This window comes from Setaria viridis, chromosome 1 (assembly GCF_005286985.2).
Source record: "Setaria viridis chromosome 1, Setaria_viridis_v4.0, whole genome shotgun sequence".
Lineage (NCBI taxonomy): Eukaryota > Viridiplantae > Streptophyta > Magnoliopsida > Poales > Poaceae > Setaria > Setaria viridis.
Window position 1 is genome coordinate 36,488,858 of NC_048263.2, and position 18,215 is coordinate 36,507,072.

Genomic DNA, 18,215 nt, shown 5'->3' on the forward strand with positions numbered 1-18,215 from the left:
AACATCTCCCCGGCGGCCAAGGTCAGTTGGTACACCTAAAGGTTCATTGGAACCCATAGCAAACCTACCAGTAGCCTGGCTAGACCCAAAAATAGCATCTATCTAGACATAGTTCTCAATTGGGGTGTTCAAGAACTTGGCATCAGTAGGATGATCCTAGTTGGGCAAAGAGATGGTGCAATAGTTATAGAAAAGGGCAATTATTAACCATAACAGTTTGATATATGGTTGTAGCCTAACCTTAGTGTGGCCTATCAGATGCTCCTCCTCAAGAACTATCATGTGATGCTCCTCATTCCAGAGAGCACCACTGAAATCCTTGAGCCAAGCAACCTTAACCCACCTTTGGCGCCATTTGCGCAGGTGGTTGCAAATTTAGTTGGTGGTGACATTGACTTCAGCAAAATCAGAAACCATCCTAGCAACTTGCCAAACATGAACTTCCTTGAAGCCTTTGCCAGTTTTGACCCCTTGCACAACCAGATCATGAAACCTCCTAAGCATGAAGGCTGACTGAACACTGGTCCATTGCATTGGCCCCCCAGGTCGGGCTCCATTGGGTGGAGGGGCTGCTGGGTTCCCTTCCTCCACAGCAGCCATCCCACCCTCAGCCCCTGCCTCATTGGCAACACCAACAACTTCCTCACCCATCATAGCCATGTCCTAACCACAATACCATCAGAAAAAGAAACACCAAAGTACTTAGAAATCAAATAGCAAAGTAAATACTGCATGCAAACATCACATGAAGATATTGTTCATGATTGCAGGTACACATCATAGCAAAGTACCATAGGTCTTAGAACATATTACAAATTCATCAATGCTGCTAAACAATACATGAACCCTAAGTACTTCAGTGGAATTAAACTCTAGAAGATCCCCTATTCTGCCACATTTGTGCAGCCCATGCATCCCTCTATTGTGCCCAAGTTCCATTGTCAAGACTATGTTCTGACTCAGGGGAAGTATTAGTGGAGTTAGGAGTCCAAGCAGCTTCAGTGGGGACATATTCATCGTGTCCATGCCTAAGTATCCAATTGTGCAGAATACAACAGGCAAGAACCAACTTCACTTGGGTTTTGTAAGGATGGAAAGGCTTGTTGTCAAGGATTCTGAACCTATTCTTTAGAGCACCAAAGGCCCTCTCTACTATCACTCTAAGAGAAGAATGCCTCAGGTTAAACAACTCTCTTTGGTTTTGTGGTCTATTAGAATCAAACTTCCTCAAGTGGTACCTTGTACCACGATATGGCGGCAGGAACCCAGGCCTGGCTGCATATCCAGCATCCACAAGATAGAATTTCCCTAGACAATGTGAGAAATGGAGATGGTTTATCAGTTTAGTGGGTGCAATTTGTTGGCATGTGTATATGTGAGGTATGGTACCTTGTGAGACTGTAAGGCCATCAGCCCTTTCAAGAGCATCTTACAAAATTAGAGCATCATGTGCAGATCCCTCCCAACCAGCAAGCACATATATGAACCTGAGATCAAAGTCCACTGCTGCTAGTACATTCTGAGTGATGGTGTGCTTCCTGCCTCTAAAGGCAACTTGCATCTTCAAAGGAACTCTAGCTAAGACATGTGTCCCATCAATTGCTCCTATGCAGTCCTAAAAACAAATAGCCATATTAACAGGTTACTACCATATGGGTAAGGTCAGTTGGTTTACAATTAGGAAAGGGCCACAAACCTTGAAATATGGGTTCCATCTCCTGCTGCCAAGGATCCTAGGATGGACACTAGTGGATGGTGGAACAATCAACTCATTTCTCAACTCACCAACTACATACAAGACTTGATGAAAGAACCTACTTATAGTTTCAGGTGACCTCCTAAATGTCATGTTAATGACCCTGGACCTCTAGTTATGTCCAACTACATGCAAGAACATTACAACTTGTTCTTCAACAATGGCATGGATGCTTTTCATAACCAACCGAAACAAGTCACACAACTGGAAGAAAGGTACCCTCCTCATCCTTAGTAGCTTGACACAATGGACATCATCAGATTCATTAGGTTGCTATTCCTCTCTTTGTCCTTCTCTGCCATGGGTCCATAGGTAATAGATCGAGCATCCTCAGCTCTCCTTCTAAACCACATGAAAAACCATGCAGCAATAGCAGCAACAAGAACAGCCACGGCCCAGCGCCTACCTTGCAAGTCCATGTCTAAGAATACAATGCAGTGTTCATTAGAGCTCAGTAGAAGAACTTGGGGTCATGTTGTTAAGCAAGCAAACATTCAGAAGTACATGTTATGCTAGACGTGGCTGCCACACCCGAAGGTGCTCCTCCGGTGGCAAGGATTCATCATCGACTTAGGCACTTTGCTTAGCTCAATACTACGGGCATGATTGGTTGCAAAGGAGTAAGCCATGGTTCAAGGACACAAGAAATCAGATCGACAAGTATATGTGACAACCATAGATCCGCATCAGAAACAATATAGGGTTCATAAAAACTATAAATGCAGATGCAGAACAACCATAGATCCGCATTAGAAATAACCTAGGGTTCATCGACACCAAGCAAGATGTACCGTCGCAGCACCGGCGGAGGCACAGGGTGCCGCCGGAGGACCTTGACCCACCGGGACGATGGTACAAGAACAAAAAAAAAATCAAATCAACCTTTATATGTGACAACCATAGATCCGCATCACAAACTACCTAGGGTTCATCACAACCATAAATCCAGATACAGAACAACAAAAGGAGAGGACGGATCTAAGAGAAGAAGAACCTAGGGTTCATCGACACCAAGCAAAATAAGACGAATCAACATATCAGCGTGGGAGAGGGGACGAAGCAGCGTAAGAGGAGGGGGAGATGTACCGTCACAGCACCGGCGGGGGCACAGGGCGCCACTGGAGTACCTCGATCCACCGGTGAACTGAGGTCGAACAGGAGGAGGGAGAGGAGAAGGCGCACTAGGGAGGAGGGGAGCGGAGACAGTGGTGGGAGGATGGGAGGTCACCGTAAGCCTCCCGCGCCTTTAGCCCTGGGACGGCGCCATCTCCCGCGCTCCATCGAAAAATTCCCGCTAGCATCGCTCCATCCCGGCTCGCGAGCGAAGGAGCCCTCTGGGAGGACGGGCCGATGCGGGATAGAATGGGAGAAAGGAAAGGGGGGTGCGGCGTTTCGATTCGGGAAGGCTAATCGAACACGCGAGAGTGCACGGGAAGGTTCGGGACGGTACAGCGGACGGTGCCCTCCCGGCTACCAATCACGCCCTAGAAGAATGATGTGCGTATCCTTAAATTTGGGATAGTCTAATTTTTATCTTGGCTAAGAAATGCAGCAGCATGTTCATGAAGGTGGTCAGCCATGCTTACTTATTATAGAACATGTGATTAGCAGGAACATTGAGAGCTTCTTCTGTGGAAAAGCTGCAGCATTTGGGGGGAGGGAGGGGAGGCAAAATACACGGGTAAATACACTTTTTAGAAATCATTTTTTATGTTGGGTTCAAAACTATATTGCTATGTGTATGTATTAAGGGAAACCATATTTTATGTTGGGTTAAAAAATATATTGGTATGTGTATGTATTAAGGAAACCATATTTTATGTTGGGTTAAAAAATATATTGCTATGTGTATGTATTACCGGAGTACGAGCACATAAATATTTAATTAAGATTAGCCTAGGGTAAAATGAACTTTTTGCATTAGACTCATGCTAAAATAGAGCACCACATCAACATAAGGTATTGCAAACCGGCAAATCAACCGCTTATACACAATATTAAGCCCCTGCCATCCAACCATGACAAGGTGTTTTGTTCTCGTTAAATACAACAATCAGAGATGTACTGCGTTACAAATTAATTTACTCCCACCAAGGAAAATAAAATAATTACAGCAACGGACTGCAGGATGGTCTGAAGCACCCGAAAGTTTGCGTCCTGACTGGACACCATCCTCTAGCCTTCATCTAACAAGATTCATCAGTCCCTTAGTTGTGACGAAGGAGGTCTCTATGGCACCACAAATACCAAATAGGAGCCAAGACGGAACACTAGAAGATGCAATGATCAAGTTTCAGCAATTACTCAAATGGAACATCCTGTTGCGACCTCAAAGAATTAAACATAACAATACTAGCAAAGATAAAGTATTTTAAACATGGATGCAGTAGAAGATTTGAACTTCATTTCTTTGTCATTAAGATAAGTTTTCCCCCTCGTATCCCACGCCCAAAAAGGAAATGAGGTTCAAAACCAGAGTTCCAAAACGAAATTTTCGAAAGCCATGACACATGAGCTTCTGAGAGTGATCTTACAAGTTATATATATTCATTCAGGATTGGATGATGTACAGATCTTGCTTTGATATGTAATAGCATGACATTAAATTCCCTGGTTGCATGATAAACTGCTCTCTGAACTGGCCTACACGTTTGCTTGGAATGTCAATAGAGAGCTCATCCAAGCTGGGCATCCCTTCAGCTTTTACCCCGTCACCACATACAAGAACCTGGTTTCCTACAATAAATGATCCGGATACACGAATTGCAACTCCACTGTCACCGTTTGCACGGCAATGTAGCTTCTCCACGACATGGACAATTTTCTCTCGAGGCCTGTCACCCTTTAGCTTCTTCCTTATATTTGACAAACTATCAAAAATGTCATTTTGGCCAACATACACCTTCCCTGAGAAACTGCCAAAACAGGATAGGTAAGACAGCATATCATGCCTGTGTGCTCAGAGACAGATTTCAGCACAACTATAACAGCAACTATTGTGTAAAGAATAGTACTACAAAAGAAGCAAAATCACCAGAACAATGAAGTTGGAAAAAATAGTAGTAACCATCCAGTTATCACATGACATAAAAGCACAGGTCAAGTAAAGTGCAACTGGGGATGTAACTGGTCCATCAATATTTCCAGCAGCACATACAATTCCATTCATTTTCAAATTATCCATTCAACAAAGGAAATTAAAGCATTATCCATAAACCACAAGAACAATTATAGCTAGTTCATTCCCCAAACAAACTGGGCCAAAGGTTGTCCAATGTCCACATCAGTTGCACATGAGTTGATTCTGAATCCCGAGACATGGGCTAAAATTCTAGCCAATAGGAAACTTTATCACCAGCTAAGTAGTTTCAGGATACAAATCTAGTTTTAAAAGGCAGCGAAGTTGGACAGTATTTAATCATGACGTTTACAATTGTAACATTGCCTTAAGGTACCTGAAAGTAGATTGTTCCATGTAGAATGTCTTCATATGATGCCAAATCCCATCAGATCCATTAAACAGGAGGTAGTAATGTATAGCAAGCATCTGAAATAAAGTAAAGAACAATGTATGTTATACATAGTAGACATTTTGCATAAATACTAATCTTTCCATAAAAGAGTCAGCATTTTTTTTCAACACTTGGGACGTCAGTGTCTATATTTCTTCCCGGTAGAGAGATTAGGAGAATACAAGAGATGAGCGGATCACATAAAATTCGATCATTCCATAACCCATTCTTTCCTGGGCTGAAAAGAACATGGATATGTGACTTGTGGAGCTGCAGGCTGGGTTTCTGGACCTCACGAGTTAAAAAATTGGGTTAAACATGCTCGTTGCTGGCCCATATAGAGACAGACTTAGGTACACATATATGTATACATGGGCTGGGGCCCTGAAATTTGCGGGCCTGTGGCGGTGGCCCTGAGCAAGGGCTTCCGCTACGCCTAGTCCATGCCCCTGGCAGTGCTACAGCACCATCACGGGTCGCAGCCAAAGGTAATGGAAGTGGAAGGACAGAAAGTGTGACATGGAAATGGAGTATGGTACCATGGCCTGGACAAAGAGTAAGGGCACAACAAGAAATGATGAAAGCAAGTGCCACATGTAATAGGATGATGATTAGGCAGTTTTGGACTTCAAGTGAACCTGGTACGGTTGGCAAGACACCAAGACCTATTCCTGCAAAAGGGAGAAATCTAAGGATTGCTGGCTGGCAATTTGACCAATGAGATCAGAGGGGCCCACTTGTGAAAGGTTAAGGAAGTTTTATTTAAATTGTAACTAGATTGGATTTTATTTATAAAGAACCAATCTATTTGTTGTAGTAGGGGTCAACTCCTCTATATATAGAAGAGGGCTGTCATCTAATAAAATTAAGCAGAGTCTCTGTCTCCCTCTCCCTGACACGGCTAGGGTTTGGTCTTAGCCTACCCCACCAGGCTAGGGCTTGGCCTTAGTCGACCCCCTCCACCACCGCAACTCTCTCTCCCTTCCCAACCTTCTGCTTCTGCTGATCTGCACCATAACAGAACCAGTTAACAAGTTTTAGGGATCCAAATTTGCATTTTCCATAATTAGGGACCTAGATACACCATGGAACAAGTTGGAGCATCAGGTGTATTTTGCTCTCAGTGAAGTTACTTGCCCCCCCCCCCCCCCCCCCCCCCCCAAAAAAAAAAAAAATTGCCACAAAGATGAAAATGCCTCCCACATATGAGTTTTCAGCCTGGGTGCGTCAAGCGTCAAACCAAATTTACAGATCCCTGTTAATGTCCACATCACATCTTTATTCCTGATTTTTCAGCTTACGCGGGAAACAAAATTTAAACATATCCCTGTCAATGTCTACATCACATGTTATATACATCATGCCAAATTAGCTAGGGGATTAATTTCAGCCAAATGTGTTACTTGAGAGATCAGATTGATCCTTTGGAAGAAAAAAGGAATGCGAGCCAATGAGCTAAATCAAGGGACAAAAATTGTAACGGAACCAATTAAACAACAGTAGGAAAGAATAAAGTTGAAATATGTCACAAGGACTCACCTCAGCTATTTGCTTTAATCTTTCTGTTGGATCAACAACACTTTTGACATATGCTGCCAAGTCCACATCGGTTTTCAGGTACCTCTTGATGAATGGGTGTGACAAAAGCTGCAAAATGTATTGAATGTAATCAATGCAATAATGGGATAAAACATACTATACTTGAGTTTACTGACATGCTGAAATTATCGGCAAAATGAAATTTTAACATTCTATGATTAAATCAAACTGATCACTAATAACCACTTACATTCTTCTTACATACACTGAGCACTGAGAGACCATGAGAATTATGGCAAATATATATATCGAAACCCTAACCTACAGAACTCAAATTACATGAAAATCATCATATACAAAGTCTCTTTACCTGCTCACATGTGGGCCTTGCATCAGCATCTTTCTGCAAGCAATCATTGACGAACGAGCAGAACTCTGATGAATAAGCATCTTGTGGTGGAGTTGGTGATGGATCATCCAGTATCTGAATTACAACACATCAAATTAAAAAAGCAGACAACGAAGTGCAAATAACCATTCAAAGATAATTATAAAGTGGTTCACAACATCATATGACAAATTGAACTATGATGCTATCATTAAAGCAAACAGCAGCAAAGCAGCGAACGAGCAGCTAAGGTCACTTGCTGTTGTTGCATTGCGCTAGCTGTACTTATTTCTAAGTTGCTATATAGAAGTAATATTTAAGGCGCTGTAGACAGTGATCATTGACTATACTGTTCAATGATTTATACATTGAAAATTCATGGGCAAGTGGGGAACCCAACATCCATGCATTCAACTAGCTGTTAGCAGTAACCTTGTGTGTACGAGTAGATGTTCATATTCAGTGAAGCTTCTAGGTGCAGAATATTTCGTGTTAGCGGATTTTCCACTGGTAGTTAGGGAGAATAGGCAATATTAGTTATAAATGCCTGTAGTTACTAGGAGGCACCAGCGGAGCTACATGGGGGCCAAAGTGGGCCACGGCCCCCCCTTGGTCAAAACAATTTTTCACGCTTCTACATGAAAGCTGGAGACCCGCAACGTGATGGCCTAGTAAATTGGCTAACGATTAGGAAAAACAGGTCCACCGTAAGGCATCATGCAGTTCTTTTGCAATGCAGTCACCCTACGGCCGGCCACCAGCGCGTGTGGCCATATGCATCCCTGGCTCGCCGCTTCGCCGGCCGTCGCTGCTCCGTGCTGGCTTCGCGCTCTCAGCCTGCCACACCTCCCAATCGAATCCACATTTCCTAGTGTAGGCAGATTGTTATGAGCTTCATTTGTAATTTTGTTCCTTGCTTCTAGATCTCATGAGCAAGATGCATCGTTAGCCATATTAGAAAGCAACTTCCAGCTCTTGCATACTTGAAGTTAGGTCCTGCAACTCAAACTGAAGAATGTAAGGCTTCTAGGCCGAGCATCAGTGCCATTTTCAATTCAATTAGTTTTTCCTTCTTGGTTTGAGTGTTCAGAGAGCGGCCACCATGCATATTATTGTCTTCTTTGTGATTTTGATGTCGTCACAAATCAAAGAACAAGGTTTTGAGTGATGGAATAAAGTTCATATTAGGCAAATTGCACCCCCCCCCCTACGTTTCATTCCTACCTCCGCCACTGCTAGGAGGCTATCTCAGCCATAACTGTAGCTCTATCTCTGCTATACATAGAAGAAAACAGAATAGGCTGCAAGTCATCCGGCAGCACCAAAACCACTGTGTCCTAGTGTTATTGTGTGAGTTACTGGGCAGACCTTACAGCAGTAAGGGCTGTCACCAGTTAATTATAAGGAAAAAGAAAAGAATCATAAAAAAACTAACATAACCCAGGGACTTGTACAAACGGGTCATTTCTCCCATACCAGCATATCTTACATCCCAAACATCAATCAAGAATAATTGTAGGTCTTTAGTAAAAAACAAACTGACTAGGCAACCAAGAACCAACTCACCTGCAGCATGAGATTGGCTGGGCCTTCATTTACGTCATATGGGAATTTTCCAGTAGCACATTCCAATATTGTTAGTCCAAGACTCCAAATATCAGCAGCATAAGAATAGTTCTCATTACGAATTCTCTCAGGTGACATATATGTGACCGTGCCTACAAAGGTAGCGCACTGGAACATATTTATTTAGCAGGAAAATATATTTCTGATTCAATCTATACAATTTCATGTTCAATACTATTCAGAAAAGAATTATCATACATTAAGCAACACTAGAAGAACATAGTGATGACTTTCACCAAGTAGTAGCATACCATAGCCATTGTGTTGTCCAAACCAGCACTCACACCAAAGTCTGTAATCTTCGCCTCACCCTTAAGATTTACCAGCAAATTTGCTGGCTTTATATCTCTATGCACTAGATGCCTTACTTCATGCAAGTATCGCAGACCCTTCAGAATTATACACAGAAGAATGTACCAAGTCAATATTTACAGAAAATCACAGCTTGATTTTTACTAATGCTAGCATAGAAATTAAAATAGATGTGGAAGATCCATACAAGCAATACTTTCTGTAGCATATGTGAAAGAACTGGTTCTGGTATAGATTTCTTGACCCTTATAACATCTGCCAAGGAACCACCATCCATGTATTCAAGAGCAATGCTTATTTCTCCAGAATCAGGCATGTAAAATGCTCCCTGGAACTCAACTAAACCAGGATAACAACACGGTTCACATAATGTTCTCATCTCATTCAGAATTTGTTGCCTCTTCTCCTGCAAAGATATCAAGAAATTGAGAAACATAAAATCTGGGAAAAGCAATGGCTTAAGTTTACCAAGTGAAACTGTAGAATGAGTGAATGACTATGAATTAGATAGGTAGTGACAACAACATATAATGCCTGGATTACTATATGTAATAATAAACATGCTTCACTGCAATGGTATTCAAATTGAATTTAGAATAGAAGGGAGCACGTTTATCCTTTGACATGTCTGCTTAATTGCTCTCATTATGCAATAAAACTGAGCCAACTACTATGCTCTCACTGCAACAACAGAATCCTACTGCACTCCATTAAGTGAGTGTTGTGGAAATCAGTGTAAACGGAAATTAAGTCGTCTGGTTAAAAACGGATGCAGTGACCATCCCATCACACATACATGACTTAGATTCCAATTAGTGATCGTGAATGCAAAACTGGTCAGCTTGCTGATTAACCATCAGATTCACATTTAGTCGGCTGTATAATCATGTTTTTTTCGTGAGCATGATTACGTTTTTCTAGCAGTACTCTGACCACAAGTTACAGCCCATTGGCCCATCTATGTAAATAGCCCATCACATTCACGTCCTAGTATACTTAAGAGATTTTTGGGCAACATGAACTTGAAGAAAGACGATCCAGCAAAGAACAAAGACCCATACGTGTGAGAGAGTGATGCTTCTAATGCAAAAGATTGGCTTCAAGGTGAATCTGCATGTCCATGAAATGAGCTAAGCTAGTTAGAAACTTGGACCTAACTTGATAGTAGTATAAATTACTTTGTTTTAACAGTGGTATGCAATTTCATATCATCGGAAAAGAATATCATCAAATATGTACATATAGAACCATGAAATGCCAAATCTCTGCATAACTCCAATCACTATTCTGTTTTCCAATTAATCACGTGTATACCCTTTGCATGCAACAACCAAATGGCATTGTCCACAATGCAGCATAGAATGCAAAGAAAATACAAGTCTTGGCATTTTCACCTCCAATACGGTTTGCTCCAGCTTTTAAAACAGCAAGAACATTTAACTGCATTGCATGGTGGACAAAGAAAAAGAGAGATGCACTACAGTGTGAAAAGTATGATCCGTGACACAACTAAATAGGTAATTAGGAATATAGGGCTCAGTTTAAATTAATTTTCCACTGGGAAAAAGTAAAAATTTAATTCATGTCCAAAGATGAATGTAGAAATTGGTTAGAAAAGGTAGGATTTAGAGTTTTAGGCTAGACATCTTGAATTATACTGTAGAGGGAACAATGAATATGGCCATTGCACAGCTCTTGCAATCAACTAGAGACGCATAACCTGAGAAAGTCTAGCTTCGCACAAGCTCCCAAGAGTGTATGGTTTTTCATTGCAAAGAAATACTATAAACTATGATTAAGGAATTGGGGGTGAAATGTGAAAAGAGAACAACAACATGATCATTATTTGCATCTTTGACCATAAGGAATAAAGATACAAACCTTCTCGAATATGTTTATCTTCTTCAAGGCCAAAATTCGATGAACTGGAATAAATATAGCTCTCTCCACAACACTACTTGCACCATTACCAATGGGACCAAATATGTGCATCTCATGAGAGGCGCAACGGTATGCCTTCTCATCAGAATCCAACTCGTCTGGCCCAGAACTTCGTTTATGAAAGCCATGCTCATTGATGTTATACTCACCCAAGGATCTACTAAGTAAATTAACAGTTCCACCATCAGAAACCTACACAAAAAAAGATCTATATCAAAATTCCTATGCATGAAATAGTGTTCAGAATATATGCTTAAGAGTTTAAGAAGTAAACATGATATACACAAGTTTGAATAAAACTGATTGTCACAAATTATCCTAACCATCCACAATTCATGTGCAATATCCTTTCCTACTTTTGTATTCAGTTGCAAAGATGTTGCAGTGTATTACTGGGGAAGGTTTTCCTTTTTTATAGAAGTCCATTTTACTACGCAAAGTCGCAAAAAATCCACTTTGTCTGCTTAACCGGCTGAACAAAATTTGAGCTCAATTTCCTCTCCCAAACTATTCCAATTGGCCCAATCCACCACCTAATGAGATTTATCCTTTTTTTTCTCCGAGCACGAGTTAAGTTTTAAGTTCAAATTTTGTGGGATGACCAAGGACAAATGTTAGAAAAATACATAAAGAATTTTCAGGATTACTTTAATGCAACTTTGTATCTCTGAGATTAAATAAGTATTAGATGCTCCTAAACTTTGTATCTGATCATCAAAAGTTCTAAATGCATTTTTCTAACATAGGGCATCATGTCTTCTCTTAGCCCAAAAAAAAATTTAACTTGTACATGGGGAAACAAAAAGACAATACCATTGGGGTTAGCTTGGACCAATTGAAATCATTTGAAGTAGTTGAGCCCAAATTTTGCAGGGTCAAACAAACAAAGTGGCGTGTTCATAAAAGTAACACGAACTTTTTCCTTTTTCTCAGCTTGGGTTTTAATTTAAAAATCAGTGAACAACAGTTAGATTGTTATAAGGCATTTCATGTGAAACCATAAGCAGTTCAAGGCTAGGGTGCTGTCGAGGACAGAGCTACATTGGAAAAACGTCAAGGATCAAAAGGTTAGAAAAGGGGGCAAGATTGCAACAGCTTACAAAATTAGAAAACACAGAGATCACAAAGAGCATTCTTTTAAACAAATAGCTTTAAAAGATATATGTTCTAAGATTCAAATTCATGCAAATCTCCACTATTAAGTCTTGTAATAAATGATTTACCAATCTCTTGTGCCATTATCACACACAAGAATCGTATTTAATAAGTAATAAAAAACACATGGAAACGTGGATTCATTTGCACCATGCGCAGTATGATCATTCTTATGTGCCTCAGTATGGTTACTGTGATCTAGTAGGGAAAACAGAGTAATTGAGAGGCACAACTCGTGCACAGTGCATCACAAACATCAAAGAAAGTAAGGCAGTTTAACTGCAAAATTAATAGCCAGCTGATCTATATTTAGCTTATCAGGCAACAAGGCTACTCAGGATGTGAAGATTTCACAGATCAAGAATAAACATAGAATACCAGGGTGTGCTTACTACGTAGGAATTGCAAGTATCTTCCGGAAGGGGCACCCTGGTACTGACACCACCTCTGTCCGGGTCATCGAACAGCAAGGGTTGCAGCTTCTTCTTCAGCTCCTCCAGCCCAGCCATCAGAGCGTGCTGAGATCAGGGGCAGATACCCTGCAGCCGGGTTGCAATACCGTGAATAAAATTCAGAGCATGTGCCTTGTGAAAAATCTAACAATAGCCAACAATTAGCGAACCGAACAGAAAGATTTTACTGCCCACGGCTGAATTCAGGGGAAATGAGCACATTAAAGGTTTGGGCTTACCCAAGAATGGAGAAGCACAGCCACGCAGGCCCGTATGGCCAGATGGGGATCTCGAGCAGAGAGTGGGGGTAGGAGAAGGGCTGAGGCAGCCCCGACTCTCCACAACCTGCGGTCTCGATGGAGTATACGGTTGGTAGAGAAGCTGTTGACGACTCGACGCGGGCAGCGGTGGCCGGGAAAGCTGCGGCGTCGGCGTGCGGCGAGGGGAGGCGACGGATTGTAAGAGCAGCTGGAGCAGGACGGTGCGCACGGGAACAGCACGGGATCCAGGTGATGAAGCCTGAGGATGCAGCCGGCTGCGGCGGTGGCGACAGCCAACGAGGGGATGAGTGGGGCGGCGTGGGACCCCGGGCGGAGGTCTCCGGGAAGCCGCCGCCGTGCTCTCCTCCTCTTCTCGCGCGGAATCCCGGGCGGAGGAACTCGGGGCAGTGGTTCCCGGGCGGAGGAACTCGAGGGCGGGGGCGCTGGATCGCGGGCGGAGGAGCTCGTGGGCAGCAAGGGGATCTCGGGCGGAGGTCAGCTAGGCGAGGAGCTGCGGGCGGAGTGCGAGGAGCTGCGGGCGCGGGGTCGGGAGGCGGTCGGACGGAGCGGCGTCTTGTCGAGTGTCGAGAAGACAGGCGAGCCGCCGAGCGCCGATGCGAATCCAGCGGGGCCCACGTTGATCCATGTTGACCGCTTGGATGACGTAATCAAGGATTTAATCGCTAGGTCAGCTCGACTCGAGATTGCAGATTTGCAACTCGGCTCCACTCCCGTTCTGGCCTTCGGGGCAATTTGAGACCTTTCTAAAAATCGAAAACAAAACGTTTTAGAATAAGTCCTCTCAGGTAGCTCCTTAATTTAATTTAATTTACTCGCTCCGTTCTCTTTAGATGGGACTATTTCACATTGGCACAATCTATTTATCGTCTAATAAATTATATCATTATGTACTCCTCATTATTATATACATACACCTCGATATCGATGTCATCATATACATGCACCAATTATTTTTCTAGAAGAGTTACTCTGCACGGTAATCTAATAGTCATTTGTGTCAAGCACGAGGTGGCAACTCAAATAGAACTATCAAAAGAGAAAAATTTAGTTTTGCAAATAGCCCTACCAAAGGAGAATGGATGGAGTAGTTCACTATTTCAATTCAGTTCACCAACAAATCAAGCTAAGATAATAGTATGTACTACTAGTACATCACAAATCATAGGTCATTTTGATTTTTCTGGATATAGTTTTTGCTATACATCTAGATATAGCGTATGCCTGAATGCAAGTAGAAATGATGATGTAGTAGTAATTAGACAAAATAGGCATCTTGGTCCTTGAACTTTACAGAGGGTCAACTTCGTCCCTCAACTTTCAGGTTGGCCAATTTAGTCCCCCAATTTTCATTTTTTTAAGTTCAAACTCATCATTGTGCTGATATGTGTGGCTTCATGTTAGTATGAAACTAATACAAAAGGTTCATTTTACCCTTGTTCTTTTCCCTCTTCAATTTTCACCTTTGGAACTATGATCCAAAATAATTACAAGGATACATGGAGCATGTATAATCAGGGACGGAGCCAAGATTTAAATATAAGGGGAGCCAAGTGAGTAATACCGACGGTGATTATACGTAGATGATAACGTGTGCATAAAAGAAATTAAGCTAGTTATCTACTAATTAGTTTTGAATTAAACCTGCCAAGATAAATAAAATAGCATGTATTTGCCAACACAAAATAATTGAAGATTAAGATAAGGAAGCGTGCAGTTCACCAGCGGCAGTTCACAAAATAGTTCGCGGTACTGCATCGTGGTCTTCGTGGATGGCCGCACCAGCGGCAGTGGGAATCTGGAGAGCGGATCACCTGAGCAGCAGATTTTTTTTTTTAGCAACTAGAGGTGCATAAAGGAAAGAAAACAGAAGCGTCGAAGAAGAATGATGTGCGTATCCTTAAATTTGGGATAATCTAATTTTTATCTTGGCTAAGAAATGCAGCAGTAACATGTCGTGAAGGTGGTCGGCCATGCTTACTTATTATAGATAGAACATGTGATTAGCAGGAACATTGAGAGCTTCTTCTGTGGAAAAGCTGCAACATTAGGGGGGAGGGGAGGCAAAATACACGAGTAAATACACTTTTTAGAAACCATATTTTATGTTGGGTTAAAAAATATATTGCTGTGTATGTATTAAGAGAGTACGAGCACATAAATGTTTAATTAAGATTAGCTAAGGGTAAAATGGACCTTTTGCATTAGACTTATGCTAAAATAGAGCACCACGTCAACATAAGAATGAGTTTGCCCTAAAAATAAAAGTTGAGGGACTAAATTGACCAATCTAAAAGTTGAGGGATGAAGTTGACCCTCCATGCAAAGTTTAGGGACCAAAGACCAAAGTGCCTATTTTGCCTAGTAATTAGAGAGCATATGCCAATGACAATCGACAACGTTGCATGAACTTGTGAACTTCGTGGATGATTGTGTATAACCTTAAATTAAATAAGCCGAAACGCTAGTTCAGTTTACGTGTGTTCATGGGTTTAATTAGAAACAAAGGAAGGGTTCAAGGAGCAGCAGTTTGAGATGCCTGCGTGGTCTACAAAGCAGGTATATTCAACTGCGCTCAGAGCAAAGTTATGCTCTATGTATTCATGCTCCCTCGGCAAACATATTGTATCCTCATATATATTTTGGATCATACGTTATTGTAATTCTAAAGGTGAAAATTGTTCAGCGAAAAGAGCTAAGGGTAAAGTGGACATTTTGTATTAGTTTCATACCAATATGGAGTCACATATCAACATAAGGACGAGTTTGACAAAAACAAAAGTTAAGGGACTAAATTGACCAATCTGAAAATTGAGCCTCCATGTTAAGTTCAGAAGTTAAGAGACTAAATTGGCCAATCTGAAAATTGAGCCTCGAGTTCAGGACCGAGATACCTATTTTGCCATTGTAAATCATGTCCTCAAACAATTTTGGCCTAGAAAATACTTTTTGCCATGCAGCTTTGCCAAACAACGTAGGGACACATGTTGATGGCTAAAACAAGAAGGTTTCTCCACTCCTAGATGAAAAAATGGACCATCTAGTGCAACATGTTGCTGAAGTTCACTGCATCCATTTAGATAAAGATAAACCATAGATCCTAAGCCCAGGCAAACACGCATTTAACATGTTGCTGAAGTTCACTGCATGACACTGGAAACACAATTTATACCACAGAATCGAGAGAAAGTATAGTGCAACTTGAAGGCGATCCTTTGTCCATTTCTCCACTCCCTTCTTTCTCACAACCAAAGCAGTTGACGCACTAATCTCATTTTCTCCTATCCTTGGCCCTCTTAAGTGTTTGCTTCCCCTTGTTCTTCCACTTTTGGTTGCCTCCTGGCATACGGCTCTCCTGAATTTCCCGTACCTTGCGCATCCTGCATTTCAGAGGAGATCGATGTCACATTCAATTTAGGGAGAAAAAAAGGCTCTGGGTACATGGAAAAGATGTGGAACAAGATGTGTTTTATTCTATTGTCGGACATCAAAGATGGGGGGAAAGGCTAAGGTAACATCACTACATGCCCTGGAATCAAAACAGAAAAATGCGGCACAACATCTGCTTTGTTCTATTATCAGACACCAAAGATGGGGGGTGAGGCTAAGGTAACATCACTACATCTACATCCCCTGGAGTCAAAACAGAAAAAGGAAATACATTTTTGAAACTAGGACGTTCCAAATTTCTATGCACTGGAGCCTTGCTTCAAAATCTGAAATCCAAACCATGATGACAAGGCTCTATGGTCTATAACTAAAATGAGTTTCTCTTGTTGTATAACTACTCCCACAGACAAAATTATAACTCCACTTCATGAATTCCCAGGAATCCGAAAGGTCATATGCAATTGATTGAGAAAAATTTACACCGAACATGTTTGCATGATGAGCATACCTGTAGCTCTTAAGATATTGATCCGATAGCAGCTCATCAACCAAAGTTGTTTTACGCTCCCTCCTTGTCATCCTACCCGAGTAGAACTCAGATGCAGGCTCAACAACTGTACCAACCTAAAGCCAACATCGAGATATTCAGTACATCAGTTACAGAAGAGGACACATTAAGTTTTCAACAGACTGGGAAGATAAACATGATGAGTATGTCAGCCTGATTGTGATTAGGTTACTCACTTGGAAGTACTTGGGAAGGGCCTTGGACTTTCCTGCCCTCTTGAAGTGCCTTTTTGGGTCCATTACATGCCTCAGCTGCAAAACAAATCGCAAGCATATAATCACATTCGCATCCCCACTCCCAAATGTCAAAACAGAATCCTAAAACAAACAATACCAACCGAGTTGAGACAGCCCCATCCAACGCTGTGAATTAAAATTTGTATTGTCTTGATTCTCAAGTAAAATAATTCTGATTCTTTTCTGAAAAGCTAAACTTAATACTTCTGATTCTTTTTTAAGAAACTAAAACAGCTTCAACCAGATTGTAACACTGTCAGATTGTTGCAGTAAAATGCTCAATTTTGCACACACCAATCCCATGGCAGCTGCCCAAATATGTTCCGCGTGCTTTATCATTGCCAATGTTCGTTCCCGAACTTTCGACAGCTAATCACCTACTGCTAATAAGGTTACTGAGCCAGGGTAACACCACACCTGCAAAATCTCGAGATCTTTCTTCAACTCGGGAGTGATGGTCGGCGCCGGCATGTCGAACCTGATAAACGCAGCGACAAAGCATAAGCACTCACCCGTTAACCATGCGCGTAGCAATCAATCAAACGAACTCGAATAAATTCCGAGGACAGCGCAACTCACCAGCCCTTGCCGGTGGTGTCCTTGACGCTCTTCCTGGTGAGCTTGTTAACCTTCTTGGGGTCCCTCGGAGACACGAACAGCCCGTCCACGAGCTCGCTCTGGGGCTTCCAGAGCGACCCCTGCGCGGTGCTCGGCTTCGGTGCCGGCTCGCTCTTGCTGCTACAGCTCGTCGTCGCTAGGGAAGGAAGCTTGGGCGCCCATGACAAGCCGATCGGCGCCGCCGTCTCGGACATCGCTGGCCTGCCGCTGCGAGTTCAGGTGTCGGGTTCAACCGCCGCGGCGGCTGGGATGGAGGTCGTCGGACGGGATGGGGGAAAACTGCGGGGCGGCGCGGCGGAGTGGAGAGAGTATTAGGGCAGGAGGAGGGTAGCACCGTAGCAGGCTCGGGCCTTCCGGGCCGTCATGTCAGCGGTTTTGGGCGGCCCCAGAAATTTCATGGGCCGTAATGGGCTAACTAAGTGGGTCGAATCTTTTGCGATAGTC

At 42.4% G+C, this 18,215-nt stretch overlaps 2 protein-coding genes across 7 annotated transcripts; both read right to left on the reverse strand.

The window, feature by feature from the left end:
• Positions 1 to 3,718: 3,718 nt before the first annotated feature.
• On the reverse strand, positions 3,719 to 13,514 carry LOC117836763 (mitogen-activated protein kinase kinase 3). Of its 6 annotated transcripts, none has more exons than XM_034716263.2 (11): positions 12,921 to 13,511; positions 12,622 to 12,768; positions 11,015 to 11,266; positions 9,321 to 9,539; positions 9,073 to 9,210; positions 8,762 to 8,929; positions 7,178 to 7,291; positions 6,808 to 6,915; positions 5,212 to 5,303; positions 4,291 to 4,671; positions 3,719 to 4,026 (listed from the first exon to the last, which is right to left on the reverse strand). In XM_034716263.2, the coding sequence occupies exons 2-10, from the start codon at positions 12,736 to 12,738 to the stop codon at positions 4,308 to 4,310; spliced, it is 1,572 nt and encodes a 523-aa protein (XP_034572154.1). In that variant the 5' UTR covers positions 12,739 to 12,768; positions 12,921 to 13,511; the 3' UTR covers positions 3,719 to 4,026; positions 4,291 to 4,307. The 6 variants fall into 6 exon arrangements, with proteins under 6 accessions (XP_034572154.1, XP_034572162.1, XP_034572146.1 ...); XM_034716271.2 differs by having other exon boundaries at positions 3,719 to 4,074; XM_034716255.2 differs by lacking the exon at positions 3,719 to 4,026 and having other exon boundaries at positions 4,139 to 4,671.
• Positions 13,515 to 16,012: 2,498 nt separating this feature from the next.
• Positions 16,013 to 18,086, reverse strand: LOC117836799 (rRNA-processing protein fcf2). The gene is made up of 5 exons (XM_034716303.2): positions 17,733 to 18,086; positions 17,571 to 17,631; positions 17,094 to 17,168; positions 16,858 to 16,973; positions 16,013 to 16,339 (listed from the first exon to the last, which is right to left on the reverse strand). The coding sequence occupies exons 1-5, from the start codon at positions 17,963 to 17,965 to the stop codon at positions 16,231 to 16,233; spliced, it is 594 nt and encodes a 197-aa protein (XP_034572194.1). The 5' UTR covers positions 17,966 to 18,086; the 3' UTR covers positions 16,013 to 16,230.
• Between the last annotated feature and the right edge of the window lie 129 nt (positions 18,087 to 18,215).